General features: G+C 40.4%; 1 protein-coding gene across 3 annotated transcripts in view; it reads left to right on the top strand.

Annotated features, from left to right (window-relative positions):
• BCOR (BCL6 corepressor) overlaps positions 1-17,102 on the top strand; it is a 132,587-nt gene that overhangs the window by 98,082 nt on the left and 17,403 nt on the right. For 2 of the 3 annotated variants that reach the window (XM_063450108.1, XM_063450107.1), the window contains exons 2-6: positions 7,504-7,634; positions 8,743-8,818; positions 10,303-13,077; positions 14,555-14,608; positions 15,502-15,676. In XM_063450108.1, the coding sequence (XP_063306178.1) occupies positions 7,549-7,634; positions 8,743-8,818; positions 10,303-13,077; positions 14,555-14,608; positions 15,502-15,676 (3,166 nt within the window). In that variant the 5' untranslated portion in view covers positions 7,504-7,548. The remainder of the gene's footprint in view (positions 1-7,503; positions 7,635-8,742; positions 8,819-10,302; positions 13,078-14,554; positions 14,609-15,501; positions 15,677-17,102) is intronic. The other variant, XM_063450109.1, reaches the window with a different exon arrangement.

Below are 17,102 nucleotides of genomic sequence, written 5' to 3'. Positions count from 1 at the left end.
TGCCCTTAAGGGATCGGTTTCTAGTACTGTATCCACGTATTTAATGGTCGCTTGAATCATTGGGATTTATTCACTAAACTAGGACGCGTTGAGTAGAGAAATTGCAAATGTTAGGTAAAAAAAAAAAAAGCTGGAAATAGGCAAGATAAAAAAACAAACAAAAACTCTGACATTTTCCATTAATTTTGCTAATTATCCGCAACGTATGCTTTAGTGAATAAACCTCAGTGTGTTATTTATGCGTAATGTTTGCAAATGTTGTTGTTTTTTGCTTCATATTACAATATATTGGCCTAAATCTAGAGATGAGTTTTGTGTAACAGTAAACAGTCTCCAAAGAAGTATTCCTGAAAGTATTTGCATGGCTGTATACGGGAACAAATTGGTTTTGTTTGCCTTTGCCTCTGAGATTATTTTTTTTTTCTCTCATTCAGCGCTACGCCGTTAGAGAATGAATCAATGTAGCCAAATGCTGATAATTACCGAATGGAGATAAAATGAGAGCTTTTCCTGTATGTAGTACAGCTGCAGTTTCTTTCCATTTGAGTCATTGTAGTTTTCCATCGGTAGGGATTGGCTGAGATGCCTGAGCCATTTCCTGGTTGAAGTGGAGGTCAATGGAGGAAGAGTGGAGTTCGGTGATATGCTGCGACCATTTTATGAGAGTTTTTTGGCATTTTATAAAATCATCCCTGGATTTTCCTATAAGGTACACTTGTCAATTTAAAGGAACTGTCTGGCGACCATAACAACTTCATCGAAATTAAGTTGTTATGGTGCCCAGAAGTCCCTAGCACTTTCTTATCTGAAGGGGTTAAACCTTTCACGAACGTTTTAACCCCAGAGGTTGCTCTTCAGCGTCGAATCTCCCTTTCCCCAACGGCATCGTTCGGTACAGTGTTCCTGAAAATATATCCCAGAGCAGTTCTTTAAAAATACATCTAACCTTGTGAACATCCATTTTTTGCTTTGATCCCTAAGACCCTCTCCCAGCATTCGATAGAGCTGCCCATTTCTAAATGATTGGGGCACTCCTGGTATGTATATCGAATGTTGTTGCTTGTGGTTGTGTTGCCTGAATTTGTAATGATTTCCAGCGCAAGGTCAGTTTAATAAGCCAAGCACTTTAATATGCTCTCTGTATTGTGCTAGATCGGCCGAGGGCAGTGTGCCAGGCGCTGTGTCCGGGACAGTGTGCCGTGCCCTAGGACAGCCTGCTCTGTAACATATATATAAATAGGGCAGCTTATTACCCACTCCTACCTGCCATGGCCATATGAGAAATAATACCAGGGGCACCATCTTTCCCAGAGCACAGTTGGGGGTAGCATAATGAGCAGCAGGTATCATTTATCAAGGGCTTCCAAGCGCCTCCAGCTGGACGGCGTCTGTTAATAAAGAGTGATTCTGGGGCAAAGTTCTAAACCTAGAGCAATGACGAGCAACGTTCCATTTGTTTCCATGGTTACTGCTCCACTTTTGGAACGTTGCCCCAGAAATACTCTTAATAAATAACTTCCGATGCTTCTTTCTGTCCTTTTCAGTTAGTGGAATTAAATTTTAAGTGTACACAGAGGTCATCCTGAGAAATGTACGTGGTTCTGTTCCGTATTTCTCTGATTGGGGAATTGAAGCCCTCTCTTGCTGAGATTGGGTTTAAAGGGAGATCCGGTTGTTCCTATGGATCTAGGCTAATAGGGAGCCAGCTGCCTTAAACCAGCGGAACAATAACCCTGCTCTTTATATGAGCCACGTCCAAGCAACGTGTGTTAAATCGCGCTGTAAGTTTAGTTACTGTGCGAGGCTGGAAAGGAATGACGCGAGATCGTGAGTCTGAAAACCCCTTAAGTCCCCCCAGCCCGCTGCTCCCTCCTCTCAGCCCCTCACCCCCTCCTTCTCCTCCTCCTCACTCCCTCCTCTCACTTATTAACCCGGCATTTAGCAGCAGGACGCGAGTGGAGTCGCAGTCACCAGAAAACGAATCTTCCCTCCAGAGCAATTAAAAAAACCCAGCCTTGGAATAAATCACGCAGCCGCGATAATCCTGTTAATAAAACGCAGCTTGTTCCCTGACACTTTCCTCCTGCGACAAACTGCAAGAGTAACCCCTGGGCTGCCAGCCCTGTATGGCCCAGCTAACCCAGTGTGTTCAGTCCATATAGGTCCTGTATGGCCCAGCTAACCCAGTGCGATCGGTCTATATAGGCCCTGTATGGCCCAGCTAACCCAGTGCGATCGGTCTATATAGGCCCTGTATGGCCCAGCTAACCCAGTGTGTTCAGTCCATATAGGCCCTGTATGGCCCAGCTAACCCAGTGTGTTCAGTCCATATAGGTCCTGTATGGCCCAGCTAACCCAGTGCGATCGGTCTATATAGGCCCTGTATGGCCCAGCTAACCCAGTGCGATCGGTCTATATAGGCCCTGTATGGCCCAGCTAACCCAGTGTGTTCAGTCCATATAGGCCCTGTATGGCCCAGCTAACCCAGTGTGTTCAGTCCATATAGGCCCTGTATGGCCCAGCTAACCCAGTGTGACCAGTCCATATAGGTCCTGTATGGCCCAGCTAACCCAGTGTGTTCAGTCCATATAGGCCCTGTATGGCCCAGCTAACCCAGTGTGTTCAGTCCATATAGGTCCTGTATGGCCCAGCTAACCCAGTGTGTTCAGTTTGTATTGACCACAGGCTGCCAGCTCTGTATGGGCCAGGTAGCTCAATGTGATCAGTCTTTATTTAGACCTGTAACCCCTGGGCTTTGAGTAGGGTGTCAGGTACCCGAAGATTTGCTGGGCACACATGAATTACCAGATTGGTTGGAGATTTATTTGTTTCCTAAATGAGCAATTTTGGTTTAAATTAGTTCTGGTAATTGAAGTTACTGAATTCAACGGTAGCAGATTCGCCGACTGTGCAGCTCCTGCACTTTGCTGTGAAATTGTGTCCCACCAGTGGGTGCTGATGGCAGTTCTTATAATCACTGACTGTCCCCCTTATGTCTTGATGTGCTGATCATCCATTGTCCTGTGTAAGTTCCTCAGATGAGTAATTTAAGTTACAATTTGTTCACTGCTTTGATTTATTGTATGGTTTTATCATTTCTATAGTTCTTGTAAAACAAATCCACAGCTTTAAATAGTCCCAGGAATAATGAAATGCCCCAGGGAACAGATCTTTATCTTGGCAGGGGATTGTTTACATCTAAACAGCCTAAACCTACACGTGTTTTGTATTTCGTTAGAATAATGTCAAATAGCAACCAGGGAAGAAGAGCTGTATCTATAGTCTTCCATAAAAAATGTTTTAAAAAGTCAGACAGTAGCAGAATATTTTATTTACATTTTTTATAGGAGCCCTATAATTTTATTTTTTTTAATTATTCAACCCTTCCATGTCAAGTGGTATTGGTGTTATTTTATGGCTTTTAGGACTTCAGTCATTAATGGGTTAAGATTACTTTACAAATTTGGCTAAATTTAAAGGTCCTAAAATTTTAGTCAGGTACTGGCAGTTTTTTTTGTTTTTTTTTAAATATAGGGCATTGAATGTGAAGCACAGAACTCCTTGATAAATGTTCATTGATTTACATACACTGCTGGAAAATGTAATACCTGGAAGCCATCTTTTGCAACATGGGATTGTTATTTACACATGCAGAAATTCAGTGATGAGCACACTGTTACATTTTGTGGTACTTGTATGTAGTGATTAGCGAGCAGTTCTGAGTTAGGCAGGCCCATTGCCTCAGTTTCCATATTGTTTGCTCTGCATTTAACACCTTGCCCCAAATTTGTTCTAATACATAAATCAAACCTAGAGGAAGCCCTAGCTGTGTATTTTAGACTGTGCTGGAATAAACAAATAATACGAGTTGGGTTCAGTGTCACCCTGGGTTTGTGTATATGTGCCATTTTCTTATTTTCCTGATGATTTTAGCATAGATTACATTTTATATATATATATATATATATATATATATTAATCAGAAGAAAGATAGTGACCTGACAGGGCAGAAAAAGAAGAACATGTACACTTCCTTTTCTAAGCCCAATGTTTTTGTTAAGATTAGCGTATGCTCTTGCAGCTTGCTAAGCATTTTAAAAGCCATCGTGAATGGCATATTAATTCCGCCGACCAATTTTCTCAAGCGATGGCTGATTCGTTTGTTTTTATTAGGTGACAGACTTTGCACACTGCAGTGCTGGGAACAACACGTGGAAGGTGTTAATCTTTGCATTTAGTGAGGCCGCCACAATGGTGCATTCCTGTGGTGAACTCAACAATGCAAATATTCTGAAATTAGAACACTGCACCACAACATTGCTTAAATATTTACCGTGTTGGCTCCTTCTCACTTCACTACTGCCCATAAAGTTCACTGGGCCTGAAACTAACACCAGATGAGTAAAGGGATCATGCACACATCTGTACATTGAATACTGTGTGTGTGTGTATCAATGCATAAGGATACATACACAATGTGTTGCAACATTTTTACAATGAGGAGACAAAAGGATGAATACAAAGTATATGTTATAAATATTGTTATAATCATAGTAAAATAGTGATCTACTAAACATGGGCTGACCAAAATTGGTGTACATTGTTACATTTTTAAAAAGATATTTAATGGTCTTGAGTATCCTTTAAAGACCTTTGTCTATATAATCTGGTTTGGTCAGAATAAACATGGAAAGTTGCTTTGGTGATATGTAATCCAGACAATCTGGGTTCTTTCATCTTGGCTGAGATAATTGAATGAGATTTTTGTTTTCAGTCACTAGAAAGCTTCCCAATGGCTGCAGGGGGATATGTTAAACATGCTGTAATAGCTGGAGAGCGAAGTATGGAATCCCCTGCTTAAAGAGGCCAGTGATTAACCTCCACCAGGCACAGTCCTTTCCAATATGTTCTGCAGCAGCTGAGATGGTCACATGGCAGCCTTTATTAACACAATGAGTGGGAGCCTTGTCTGGGCAGTCAAGTTTACAGGCTACTGACTGCCTCATATCTGGGTCAGCAAGATTTATTTACTCGACATTCAGAATGTGCCAGGCTGTCCTTGGCTGGGGGTGTCTGTAGGGCAGGGAGAGGTTAGAAGGAGGAGACAGATCTCAGACAGGAAATAAAAGCTTCATTTGCAGCTGGGCTTTTCAGAGTCTGTCACCTTTCACCTGCCTGGTGCTGCGAACACCCAGCCTAGATCCGTGTGATTTATCTCATACACCATCCAACCCACAGCCAACTAGCATAACACACGCTGTGCAAATACAGCCCATGCATTGTGTAAAAGCAGGGCTTGCTAGACAGATCGCAATCTGTACCTCCATCATGTTTTCCTGTCTGGGGAAAGATTTCTTTCTACATTCTATCTTCAGTTTCACTGATAAGATACATAAATTGAGTAGGTGCAGTCCAGTATACGTGTCTGTGCATACTCTGTAATGTATATCAAATCAACCACCATACAGATGACTAAACAGAATAGAAGTTTTGAAAAGAGTCATTAGACTTATTTCTTGAATAAAGTGATGAAGAGAAAAAAAAAAGTGGAATCTGCGGGCAGCGTTCTAAGTGTGGAGCAATCAGTTAGAACATCCAGTTGGTTTCCATGGTGACTGCTCCACTTTTAGAACTTTGCTTGTAAATTGTATTATTGGTGTGTAATATACTTGTATTTGTTTATGCACAGCGATTCGTGTTGTATAATAAATATATACCATTAATTATGTTATAGATAATGTTTTACCGTGTAAGTCAATCTCTGCTGACTAATGTATGCACGGTGTGTGGTTATGTGACGCGTATATATTGTGTATAGCATGGCACGCGATGTATACATTGTGTATATGCTGAGGATTCTATGTATTTTTCCGATCGCTGAATGAAGCTGTTCTTGCTATAAAGGGCAATCCCTGGGGTAGAAATCTGGTTGGGTGTATGTGTGTTCTTTATCTGTAAGTCTTGCTTGTTTGGGGACTAAACACACACACTGCCCCCATTCCGTGCCTGGCACATATAATGGATGAGATATTATACAATATACACTGTCTGCATCCCTTATGCAGAGATCGCGTTCCAATCTGCGGGGCCAGAGTCACCGAGACAGCTGTAACACGTCAATCTGTCACCACCGTACCCACTGTGTGCCAGCCTGTGATATAAAGGGCGAGCACCTTGTAATCCAATAAAGATATTCCCCCGGGATATAACAGTACTGTGTATACTGATCGCTTCATGCTGTATATTGACATAGTTGCACTGTGTATACTGATACCCAGCTGTACAGTGCATATACTGATAGCTGCGTTCTGTATTCTCACATAGCTGTATAGTGTTTTAGTATACAATGCACCATTGGAGCGGTTTATCAGATCCAGCCACAGATTGTGCCTTTCAGTCCCAGCTGACAGTGTTAATCTTGATGTGTGTGTCTGTCTCTGTATTACCACTAACAGCCAGACGGGAACCGCTTTACAGGATCGCGATTTATCCGTGTGGGTTTAAAGGGACAGTCCTTACATCAGTACGGCATTCATGGCGATATATGTACATACAGTGAGAGTCCTGTCTGATTATGTACACAAATAATATATAGCCGTGTTTTATAGGCTGTCTATTGTGACAGACGGGGTGCGGTGTGTGATATATATATTCTATCTAATATATATATATATATATATATATATATATATATATATATATATATATATATTTTACTGGGGCTGTAATACGGCGTGTAGTGACTGGCAGATCACGGTGTATGGAGGTATCTGCGATCCAGTTCTTTGCTTATTGTTAGATTACTACACACAGTTCCCCGAGGCAGCCCCTGATCCCATGGTCGGTCCTGCGAGGCTGTGCCAGACCGCAACTCCGCGTGTCGGATAAATTCGGCAGTTATAGCTCCACCTAGTGAATGTGTAGGTAACTAAATTGCCATTTCTAGCTCTGCCTGGTGTGGAAAAGGTTTATTCAGAATTCATGGCTATTCCCGGTTTGTGACGGGTTAATTCAGCACGTGTGTCGCTGGCAGTGTGTAATGGGGTTAATTCGGTAAAATGCCTGTCTGCGATCGGATCTCCGATCTATGACAGTGTCTGGACCCGTGATGATTGATGCACATTCCCTGCCGACAGGTATCGCTGTAATATCGGGTTATATGCAGTATTCGGTTGTTTACAGTCAGAGGGCTGTGAGACAGCCAGCGATCTCTTATAACATCACTAAATGTCTCCAGCACCGGCAGGGTTAATGGGTTTAGCTACCACGTTGTATTTGCTTTGACCTTTAAATGACCTTAATTTGCATTAAACCCTCATGTGTATTTTCTATTACTGGGAATCTCCCCCATCATTTAGCACAGACTGATCTCAACCCAGCATGTATTATTAATTACTCCTGGGAGGGGGAGAGAGAGAGACTGGCTGCATTAACCCTGTCCCCCTGCTATCTTTGTTTACACTGCTCTAACTCCAGCCCCCACACCCTCTTGTTTTTGCACAGGGGACACATTTGAAGACAAGGAAGATCGCTGTGTAAGGAGGTGACATGCTTTCTGCTACCCCACTGTATGGGAATGTGCACAGCTGGATGAACAATGAGAGGGTTCGCATGTGTGGCATCAGTGAAGACAGGTAATGGGCCTAATTAATATAAATGACAGCATCTGTTCAACCTTCTCCATCAATCAGCTAACAGGAGCCCCACACATGGAATCATACCTTCACAACATTCCAATATAGAAGGTTTTCATTATTTCTATGCCACACAAGGGCCCAGCACACTACCAAGAAATAATTTCTCATCTCAAAGTTTGACTGGCCAGTCTAAATAACTTTACACTGCACTCAGTTTTTGACAGTCATCCTGAAACACAAGGTAGTGTAAGTGCTACCCATTTGGCCATTCAGTAGTAAAGATGCATCACTAGATTTGAAACCATTTATTTGTAAAAAAAAAAAAAAAAATAAAAAAAGCCAACAACAAAAAATAACTATAGTGCATATGGAGCATTAATATGTAAGGGGGTTATTTTGTATTAGTTTCCATCTATTGTGTGATTAGAATTGTTTCCCCTTCTGTATTAGACCATGAAATGCTTCACACTGGCGCAACAAAGATGTTTTTTTTATTTTTTAATTCTTTAATTTCTATCAAATTGCATATACCATGCATCCTTTACAGCAGTGTCAATTCCTTTAAAATTCTGTTATTTGATACATCAAGCTTCCTCCTCTCCTAAGGCACACTTTTTTATTTTTTTTATTTTGATATGGTAAGTAAATCACAAAAATCCATAATTTAATACATAGCTACTCTTTGAGCTATTTGGAAGTTACAAAGTCCCAGTTTGCAAAAGGAGAAAAACGAATTGAGATTCTTGTGGCATCATTATGCCTTGTTAGAATTGATTGGGCATTGTCAAAACGATTTTCAGTAGAGAACGATATTGGTAAGTGCATACACATTGTATATGTTTGTTCTTACTGGACTTACCAAAAAGACCCAATTCCTGTGCAGGAAATTTGACTTAATTTAGATAGCACGTCCAAGATTTCTTTTAACGCTTAAACCGCAAACCTCTCGGGTCTGTGCCTGTTTATGCAGGCATTTTATTTTAAAATCTTTTAGTTTTTCAGGTAGTATTAATGTCACATTTTGTTGTGAATGCCTGCATTACCTAGGAAATGAGCTTTTACTGGGTATTTTGTTGACTCCCTGGAATTTCTCTTCCCTTACCAGGAAAATTCTAATTAATGATGGCGACCTTCAGAAAGCGAGACTGGAGTTGAGAGAAGATCACCTTGCGCACAGTCTGGTAAGATCTACAGCTTCAGCAGTGGATGTGTCTTCTGCATGTCAGAACTGTTTAACCAAGTGCTTTTATCCCCTTTCTTTCTCATCATAAAGCTTTGGGTCTGTATTTATATGGAAGGAAGTGAAATAAATTACCACTTGTATGTAATAATTGACAGTTAATCCAGATTTTACAAGTGGGACTATTGAGTCGGATCATACATTTTACACCTCCCTCAAACTGTAAAGATTGTATATAGAGAGAAAAAGATGGATAGATCTAGATCGAAAAATTGGGTTTGTATAGAGAGAGCAAGGTGGATATGTTTGTATCCTTTTTCCTTTATTTTTTTCTTTTTCTTTTAACTTCCACCTTCCTATCTATTTTTGCCATACCATAAGTAGGCATACTCACATGTTCTTTCTTGTTCCTTTTTATTTCTAACTCAAAATTACAGATATAATAATGGGTTAGTGCTTTTTAAAGGTGCTTTTTTCATTCATTTTCCACCTAATGTAGATTATGGAATAGCAGAGCTTTTTGCTACAAAGTACAAATGCCAGAGAGGGTTATTTAATTATTGGCTTCCACCATAGAGCACTCTGTCCTTTTAAAACTAGTTAAAGATTTGTGTGAACATGTCATTATTAGCCATATATTTTAATTGAGGCTGTCTAGCTGCAAATGCAGTTTATTCCCGAAGTTGTTGTTTACTCTCCATGTGAAGCATGAATAATAGCAAAAAAACATTTTGTATTTAAACTGAGTTTTGTTATCTGTTGATGGGTGACCTACAAGGTACTGAGTGATAGGCAGCTTTATTTCTGTCAAAGCTTGGCAATGTATTATAGGAGTTGAAGTCCAGCAGGTGGAATTCTAATTTTGTATGCATTTGGTTGAGGCTGGTGTTGCTGCTGGATTCAGCCAAATGGGTGGGGGGGGTTTCAGCTTCAATAATTTCCATGACTGGCCCAGCGCCCATTACTGATGGGAAAGATTGTGCTGGCCCTTGCGATCTAGCACCTCTGAGTGCTGGATACAGAATAAGAAACTTAACAGAGAAGAGAGATACCCGGGGAAGCGGAAAACATATTTTTATGCAGGGAGGTAAAAGCCTTTGAACTGGCCCTGCGTATAGTTTTTAACCCGCCTCCCCCTGCAGCTATTGAGAAACAGAGCATACAAGAGTTTTCATTTACTGTAGCTGATATCCTGGATTCTACGAACAAACATTTTTGTCCTGAGTAGCTAGCTATCTTTGAACCAGCAAGACCAGATATCTTCAAGCTCTTACTGTGAGCATATATTGAGACAAGTGACTTGCGTTATGAAAGTCATCTTTCAGTGCAAAAGGTTTTTTTGTTTGTTTGTTTTTTTATTGTATAACTTTGTGTTTCAGTAAGACAAGACAGCCTGTTCAGTCTACCATAAGTGAATTTAGTGTGGGTTTAGTTTTGTTTTATTTCTTGCCATATTATTTACTTTCCTGTTTTGTTTTTACAAAGGTGGACGCAGCTGCAGTGCATCGCATTGACAGCTTGGCTGCTCTTTCTATGGACCGAGCAGGACTTATGCAGGATGGACTGAGAGTTCCAGCTGGCATGGTCTATTCCAGTTTATGTGGCCTGGGCACAGAGAAGATTCGGGAACAGTCAAGTGCTATACCTGGACTTGGCTATGCTCCTGACAGGAACTCTGATATGCAGTTCAAACCAAATGCTGCTGAAACTATGGATAACTCCCAGATGTCTGGCAAGCAGACCAATGGATTTAATTCCTTGTTCAAAGCTCCACCAGGACTACAAAAGACATCTGTCCCTACAAGTGAAGCACTAGTTTTGGACAGGACAACCAGTGACAAGCAAAATCCACTAAGTGTTAACGGTGCTAATTATTTAAGAATACCATGGGTGCATCACTACATGGATAGCACTTCCCCAGCCATGTATCCTTTCATCGATTCACCAAATAAGTATTCTTTGAACATGTATAAGGCATTTCTACCTCAGCAATCTGCATACAGTTTACCCCAACACTTGGCCTATTCGCCCATGTGTCCAAATGGTGAACGTTTTGTATACCTCCCACAAACCCACTATGTTTCCCCTCACATTCCATCAACTCTCCCACCACCCATGAGGATTCCTGCACCCTCTGCAGCCACCGCAATTCCTACTTCGGTTCACTGTCTAGAAAAAACGATGCCGTGGAAAATGGCAGTAAATCCTGTTACCGCTGTTGATTCTCATACATATAACCACCATCACAACAGTAAACAGCCTAGAGGGCCGTGTACAAAATCCATTCCCAGCAGTATGTCTCCAGAAGCCAGTCTGCTGATGGCACAGTCTCAGAGGCCATCTCCAAGGCTACACCACCCTGTCCATCAAGTTGAGAATGGCTATCCAGATTATCAAGGATCCTTCGTCAAGATTTCCACACCGCCCACATCTGTTTCTTACTCTAAACCTCACACAAACATGAGCAGTGACTTCACATCGCTGAGGCTTTCCAACACAAAGGTTCATAAGAATCATGAAATGGAAACTAATCAAACTCAAGGTCCCTCAAAAAAGAGTAATCGAGAGAGAAAAGAAAGCAAGTCCCCTGGCTTGGTAGAAAAACAAACTCCTCACAAAGAGGAAAGGGAAAAGCCCCTAGACTTATCATCCAAACTTGGTGACGGAGAACTGCCTAAGGTGGATGGTTTAGACAATATGTCCGCAATGTTGCTCCAGGCTCGGTCTGTTGGCAATCTTGGACTTTCAAACCGAGATATTCAGAAAGATTCTATTTCACCGTCTGGCAATGGCAGTGCCATGTTCAGACCTGAAATTATAAGCACTGTATCTTCATCCTGGGTAATTCCAGCTATGAGCAATAATGACGAGAATAGTAGTATCATGATGCCACTTAAAAATAAAGCCTTGGAAAAGGTAATTCCACAACAGAGGAGCTCCTCATGTCCTCGCATGGGAAGCTCAAGCTCAGATGCAGTAGTCACTAGCACTTCAGGAAGTTTCTCTAATGTTGGGCGTCCAGCATCTGCTTCTCCAGCTCCAAATGCAAATGGTGAAATCCAGAAATCCCCGGACAGTAATAAATCGGCTATGCAGCAATCAGCCCCACCCGTGAGTACTCCTACTAAGAGTAGCAAGGTAGCTATATCCTCACTTCCAGAATCCACTATAAAAATGAGTGAAAGCAGTCTGCCTCCTGCACCTGTGTATTTACCTCAGTCTGACACATTTTGCACAACTCCTTTGGCATACTCAAGCAGTTTCATCCCATACCAGGTTCCCGAAAGCCTAGCGTTACCGCATTTACACATGCACAGCAAAACTCCTGTCTATCCACACCCGGTCTTATTGCCCAATAGCAGTCTTTTTCCTGGACCTATGGCTCCCAAACCTGGGATCCCTTATAGTATACCGCCAAACAGGGATTACATGACCTATCAAGACACCATGGCCATGGTCCATCCAATATTGTTGCCTCCTTCAAGTTTAGAAATGAGTAAAGATGAGAAAGGGGAGAGAAGGCCTAGATCAAATGAAAGAGCTAGGTATGAAGATTCTATTGGCCGAAGCAGACTGTTGGACATTTCTAATTCAACACCAAAGATGAATTTTGACGTTACTGCAGAGAAAGCATTGAAGACCCACCAGAACTCTGCATCGACAAACAAACATTCTTCAAAAGCTGACAAACTGTGCTCTAATGTGGACAGGGATTCAAAATGTGACACTATTATGGTAATTAAAGGTTTTGTTCCTGACAAACACATGATGAATGAACTTGCTGTACAGAAACCAGAGCAGGTATCACAACACAGGGAGGAGGCTACACGAAATAACGACTTCCATGAACCCTTTCAAGGGTCCAGACTCTCTCAGAATTCACCTGTTTTCCCCTTCCGTCAGGAGAATATTTCAGGAACCCAAAACACAGATTGCTCTGCATCTGAGCCGTGCCCTCGTTTTTTGGCTCCCAGTCAGAACAATGATGTTCCAGCTGGCTTTTTTAACATACCAAAGGAAAAGTCACCATCTTTTCATATGACAAATGGTCATGCAGATTCCGATATGGGTGAGCATCTTGCCAGAGATAATCCTGAGGAATTTGAGACTATTAATGGCAAACTTGTTAAAACAAAGTCATCCAACATAACCAAGAGGATAGCGAATTCTGCTGGCTACGTTGGTGATCGCTTAAAATGTGTGACCACAGAATTGTATGCGGACTCTAGTCAGCTGAGCCGGGAGCAGAGGGCTTTACAGGTGCGTTGTTTAGAAATCTTTATGAAGTCAGTGTTTAAAATAATTTCAAACCTGTATTGAATGGTAAAAAGTAAATGCACTGTTTCGTTGCATCAGTAGAATAAAGTAGTGATGAGAGAATGGTATGTAAAATGCACAAAACTCACAAGGTTAATTACTAAAGTGAGAATTACCAGACTTTAAAGTGGATTTAAAAATTTAAGACCAAAATAGCCACACTGGGAACTTTCTCCAAGTCCGCTATGATTTTTTTTTTTTTGTTCGACTGTCTTGGCCTTACATTTAAAATGCACTTTTAATTCCTGACAATTCTCTCTTTAGTAACTCACCCTGTTAATAAATGTCACTGATCTTGGTTGAAACAAATGCTTGTATTAATGTTTTGCAAACACTTACACTGTTGGCAGTTCCAGAAATTCTGGCCATTGCATTCTAGGTTCTAGATGTAACCCTGCAAGTGAACCTGTGCTCACTGTGAGCGCACACACACACGTCTATAGTCTCTAGATACAATTCCTGTATCTGTACAAACCGCATATAGAGAAGACATACCTAGCACTCTTATTAACACAAGGTGAGATGAACAGCAATTACCAATGAAAATTGAATTAGTCGAGAAATCTCGCCATTTCTTATACACGGAACTATTGTTAAAAATGTGGCTTCGCATATACTGCATTTTCAAATCGGCTCTCAGGATTTCTCTGTTTGTCCCTGAATAGACCTAAAGGCCTTGCTTAAATAATTGACCATAAAGCAAGGCTGTCCAATTCCAGTCCTCGAGAGATTCAGACATACCAGGTTTTCAGAGTAATACTGAACATATTGCTTAGGGACATAAAGTTAATTACATGTTAATTAGAGCAATCCTAAAACTCTGGCAGGTTAATGGCCCTTCGAGGAATGAGCTGGAAAGCCCTGCAAATATCCATTGGAATCATAGCGCTACTTAACCATGCAGACTCTGTTTAAATCACGCTAGTTGACAATTATACCGTATTTGCAATGGTTAGGCAAATTCTGTCCTATACAGTATAAAGATGATCTTTCTCTTCTAGATTCTCTAGTAGTGTTCAGTATAATTCACCACCACACATATTTTTTTTTTTTTTTGGTCTGGAAATTAAATTGAGCCTCAGGAATATATTTACAAAATTCTAGTTTCATATATTACCAATTACTAGCCATATAGTACATCCACACCATGGGAATGTTCAATTGGATGGGGAGCTTTTGATTGTACTTCATGATAACTGAATTCTGTTAATTTGCTTTAAGGTAATATTTATGCATGTATATATTAAGTTTGACAAATAAGCCTTGCAGTCTTGTTATGTACAGTGTTTTTCTAGAAAAAAAATGTCACCTAAGTAGACCATCACTGTTAATTTAAAACAAAAGAAAGAAACTGTGTTTGCTGAATTAAAAATGGACAATTATTCAGATGATCAATTAAGTGCCCATTTTAATTACTTAGATGGAAGGCTTACAAGAGGACAGTATATTAAGTCCACCTGCTGCTTACTGTGAGGTCAGTTCTTAACATTTTTATTACTAGATTCTTATGCACTTTTTAGTTTCTATTTAATTTAAGATTATCAAAATGGGCCATCATTATTGTTTTGTTTTGTATGTTTTTTATTTTATTTATTTTTTATTTAGAATGCTTAATTATGTGATGTCTGCATGTAACAATGCATATGAGTATTTTTGCATTTAATTTGCAAGTTTTAACAATGCTGGATGGAATTTGTTGATTTATATGGGAGTAAATTCAAGCCCATTTTTGTTTTAAATGTTTGTTTTTTTTTGTTTCATTCATATCAGGCGTTTCACTAACTGTTCTTTTATAGGTTTTATTTTTTTTAACTAAACATTAGTGCTTTACATATTAGCATGCATGTACATTCTGGTAAAGAGCTGTATTACTGCATAAATGATGTAAAGTCCTGATGTCATTCTGCTAGTCACATTTGTGCACCAATGGGCCAGACATGAGCATCTTTACTTCTTGGCTAATGCATAGGCATTTCACTGAGTCTCTTTATTGAAGTTCATTTCTCATGACCACAGCCAAGTGGCTAATGGTCATGGGGGTTTTGTGCCAACAGTCAGGGATACTGATTGTTTCTAAGCATTTCAGATTCTCATGTCCTCAGCTGTTGGTCTGCAACTCCCATCACTTTTGATGTAGGTAGATTGGAGTTACAGTCAGGAAACAGCTGGGGCTCCCTGTGGCGAGCCCTTCTTTTAAGCCTTAAGACTGTTATATTTTCTCATGCAAACTTGTGTTTTTGGAGTTGTAAAAAACCTATTTTTTTAATTTTATATATATTAATTTTATTTTGTATTTATTTTTTAAATGAATAGACAGTAGGAAATTACATTTTTTTGCATATATGTTAATATCCCTTCTCTCTTTAGCGTGCCATGATGCGCTTCTCCGAGCTGGAAATGAAAGAACGAGACGACCATCCTGCTTCTGAACACACGGATAATACGAACTATAATCACATGGAGTGGGTTAAAATGAAGACCACTACAGAAAACAAGCCCGTAGCCATGTCTTTGGGATGTCCAATCATCAGCCAGCCAGAAGGTGAGAGCAGAGAAATGAGATGGTTCACTATGTATTCAGCGGTTTGGACTGCCCAAGTTTTTATTTTAGTTGGACATGCTCAGCATGAGCCTGCATCCCGCTTTCAGATTTATTTAGCTTGCCATTACCCAGATCCAGGTAATATAAAGCTACTGGAGTGGTACAGTTAGACACCTTTCTATAGGTGAAATGTCACATGGACTTGTGGTTTACCTTGAAAACTGGGTATTGTTCACTAAAGCTCTCTATGATCCAAACGTGTTTGCTCATTCCTGCTGTCTTACTGGGTTTCCCCATTGTTAGAAGCCGTTTTTTCCCCTTTGATAAAGATCTGTAAGTGTTTATGACAATCTCAATGCAGTGGTCTGGATGCCATGTCCCTGTAGTTTTAACCATGCAAATGAAAACATCGCTCTTATTCAGGAACGGCAATGTTTACATTGCAGGGTTAACATTCCTCTAGTGGCTGCCACTCCATCTCATACTGAGGTGGAGTGACAGGATGGAGCACAGCCCAACGAGGGCTGACAGTCCTTACAAACCCTCTCAGTTCGGGGACACTGAAATCGGTAGTTAAAAAGCTATAGTTTTGGGAAAACATGTTTGTATTCCTAAATCTATTGTGTTCCTTTTAAGTGAAAGGCGAAACCTTGTGTTATTTTATAAATATGACCTTGGTTATTGTTACTTCAATTTGTAGGTGAATCGTGCAGTGTTTAACACACCATACCATATTAGAGACCCAAGGCACCTTATCAAATAAATGGAATATGAAAAAATTGGCGTTGAGACTTGCATAACTGGATTTTGGGAGAATAGGAGAATTTGCTCATCTGAATACGTCCTGATTTGTTATCATGGATTAAATGTTATTCTATTGAATTTTAAGCCTTTTTGGGAAGCTAAGAATCTATCATCGTAACTTCCAGTTGTAATAATTTAAGTTTTGGCAACAGTTTTTCGTTTATCGAGTTCTCTTTTTGCCCGTGGTTGCTAGTGACGTAACCATGCTTACCTCTTGATTATATCCGTGCATTTTCACTATCGCACTTTCACAGACGCTGTCCTTCATCTCAGCACTGTGTCCTTTTATTTTGACATTACGCCGCGCCAAAATCTCACCATCAAAAATAAAAATTCGCTCACAGTCCTTAAGTGGCTTTACATGCTTTCATCCTGTTTGGGAATTGGGGGGCCTTTTGATAGAAGCAGCGAAGCCTTTCTGGTTGCCTTGGAAACTTGTAAATGTTGCCATGGCTCTGCTTCTGTGGAAATGTTTGGTTTAGGGGCTTTTTTTTTTTTTTTTTTAGTACTAGTGAGAGATTATGTGATGCATGTACTGTTTAAATCATATGATTGTTTGGAGATCAAATGATCGAATGATCTAAGCAACTGGCGTGTAAGCATCACAGCTGTGCTTGTCACG

The sequence above is a fragment of the Pelobates fuscus genome, chromosome 1 (genome assembly GCF_036172605.1).
Source record: "Pelobates fuscus isolate aPelFus1 chromosome 1, aPelFus1.pri, whole genome shotgun sequence".
NCBI classification, from domain to species: Eukaryota; Metazoa; Chordata; class Amphibia; order Anura; family Pelobatidae; genus Pelobates; species Pelobates fuscus.
This window is presented reverse-complemented; position numbering and strand designations above follow the sequence as displayed.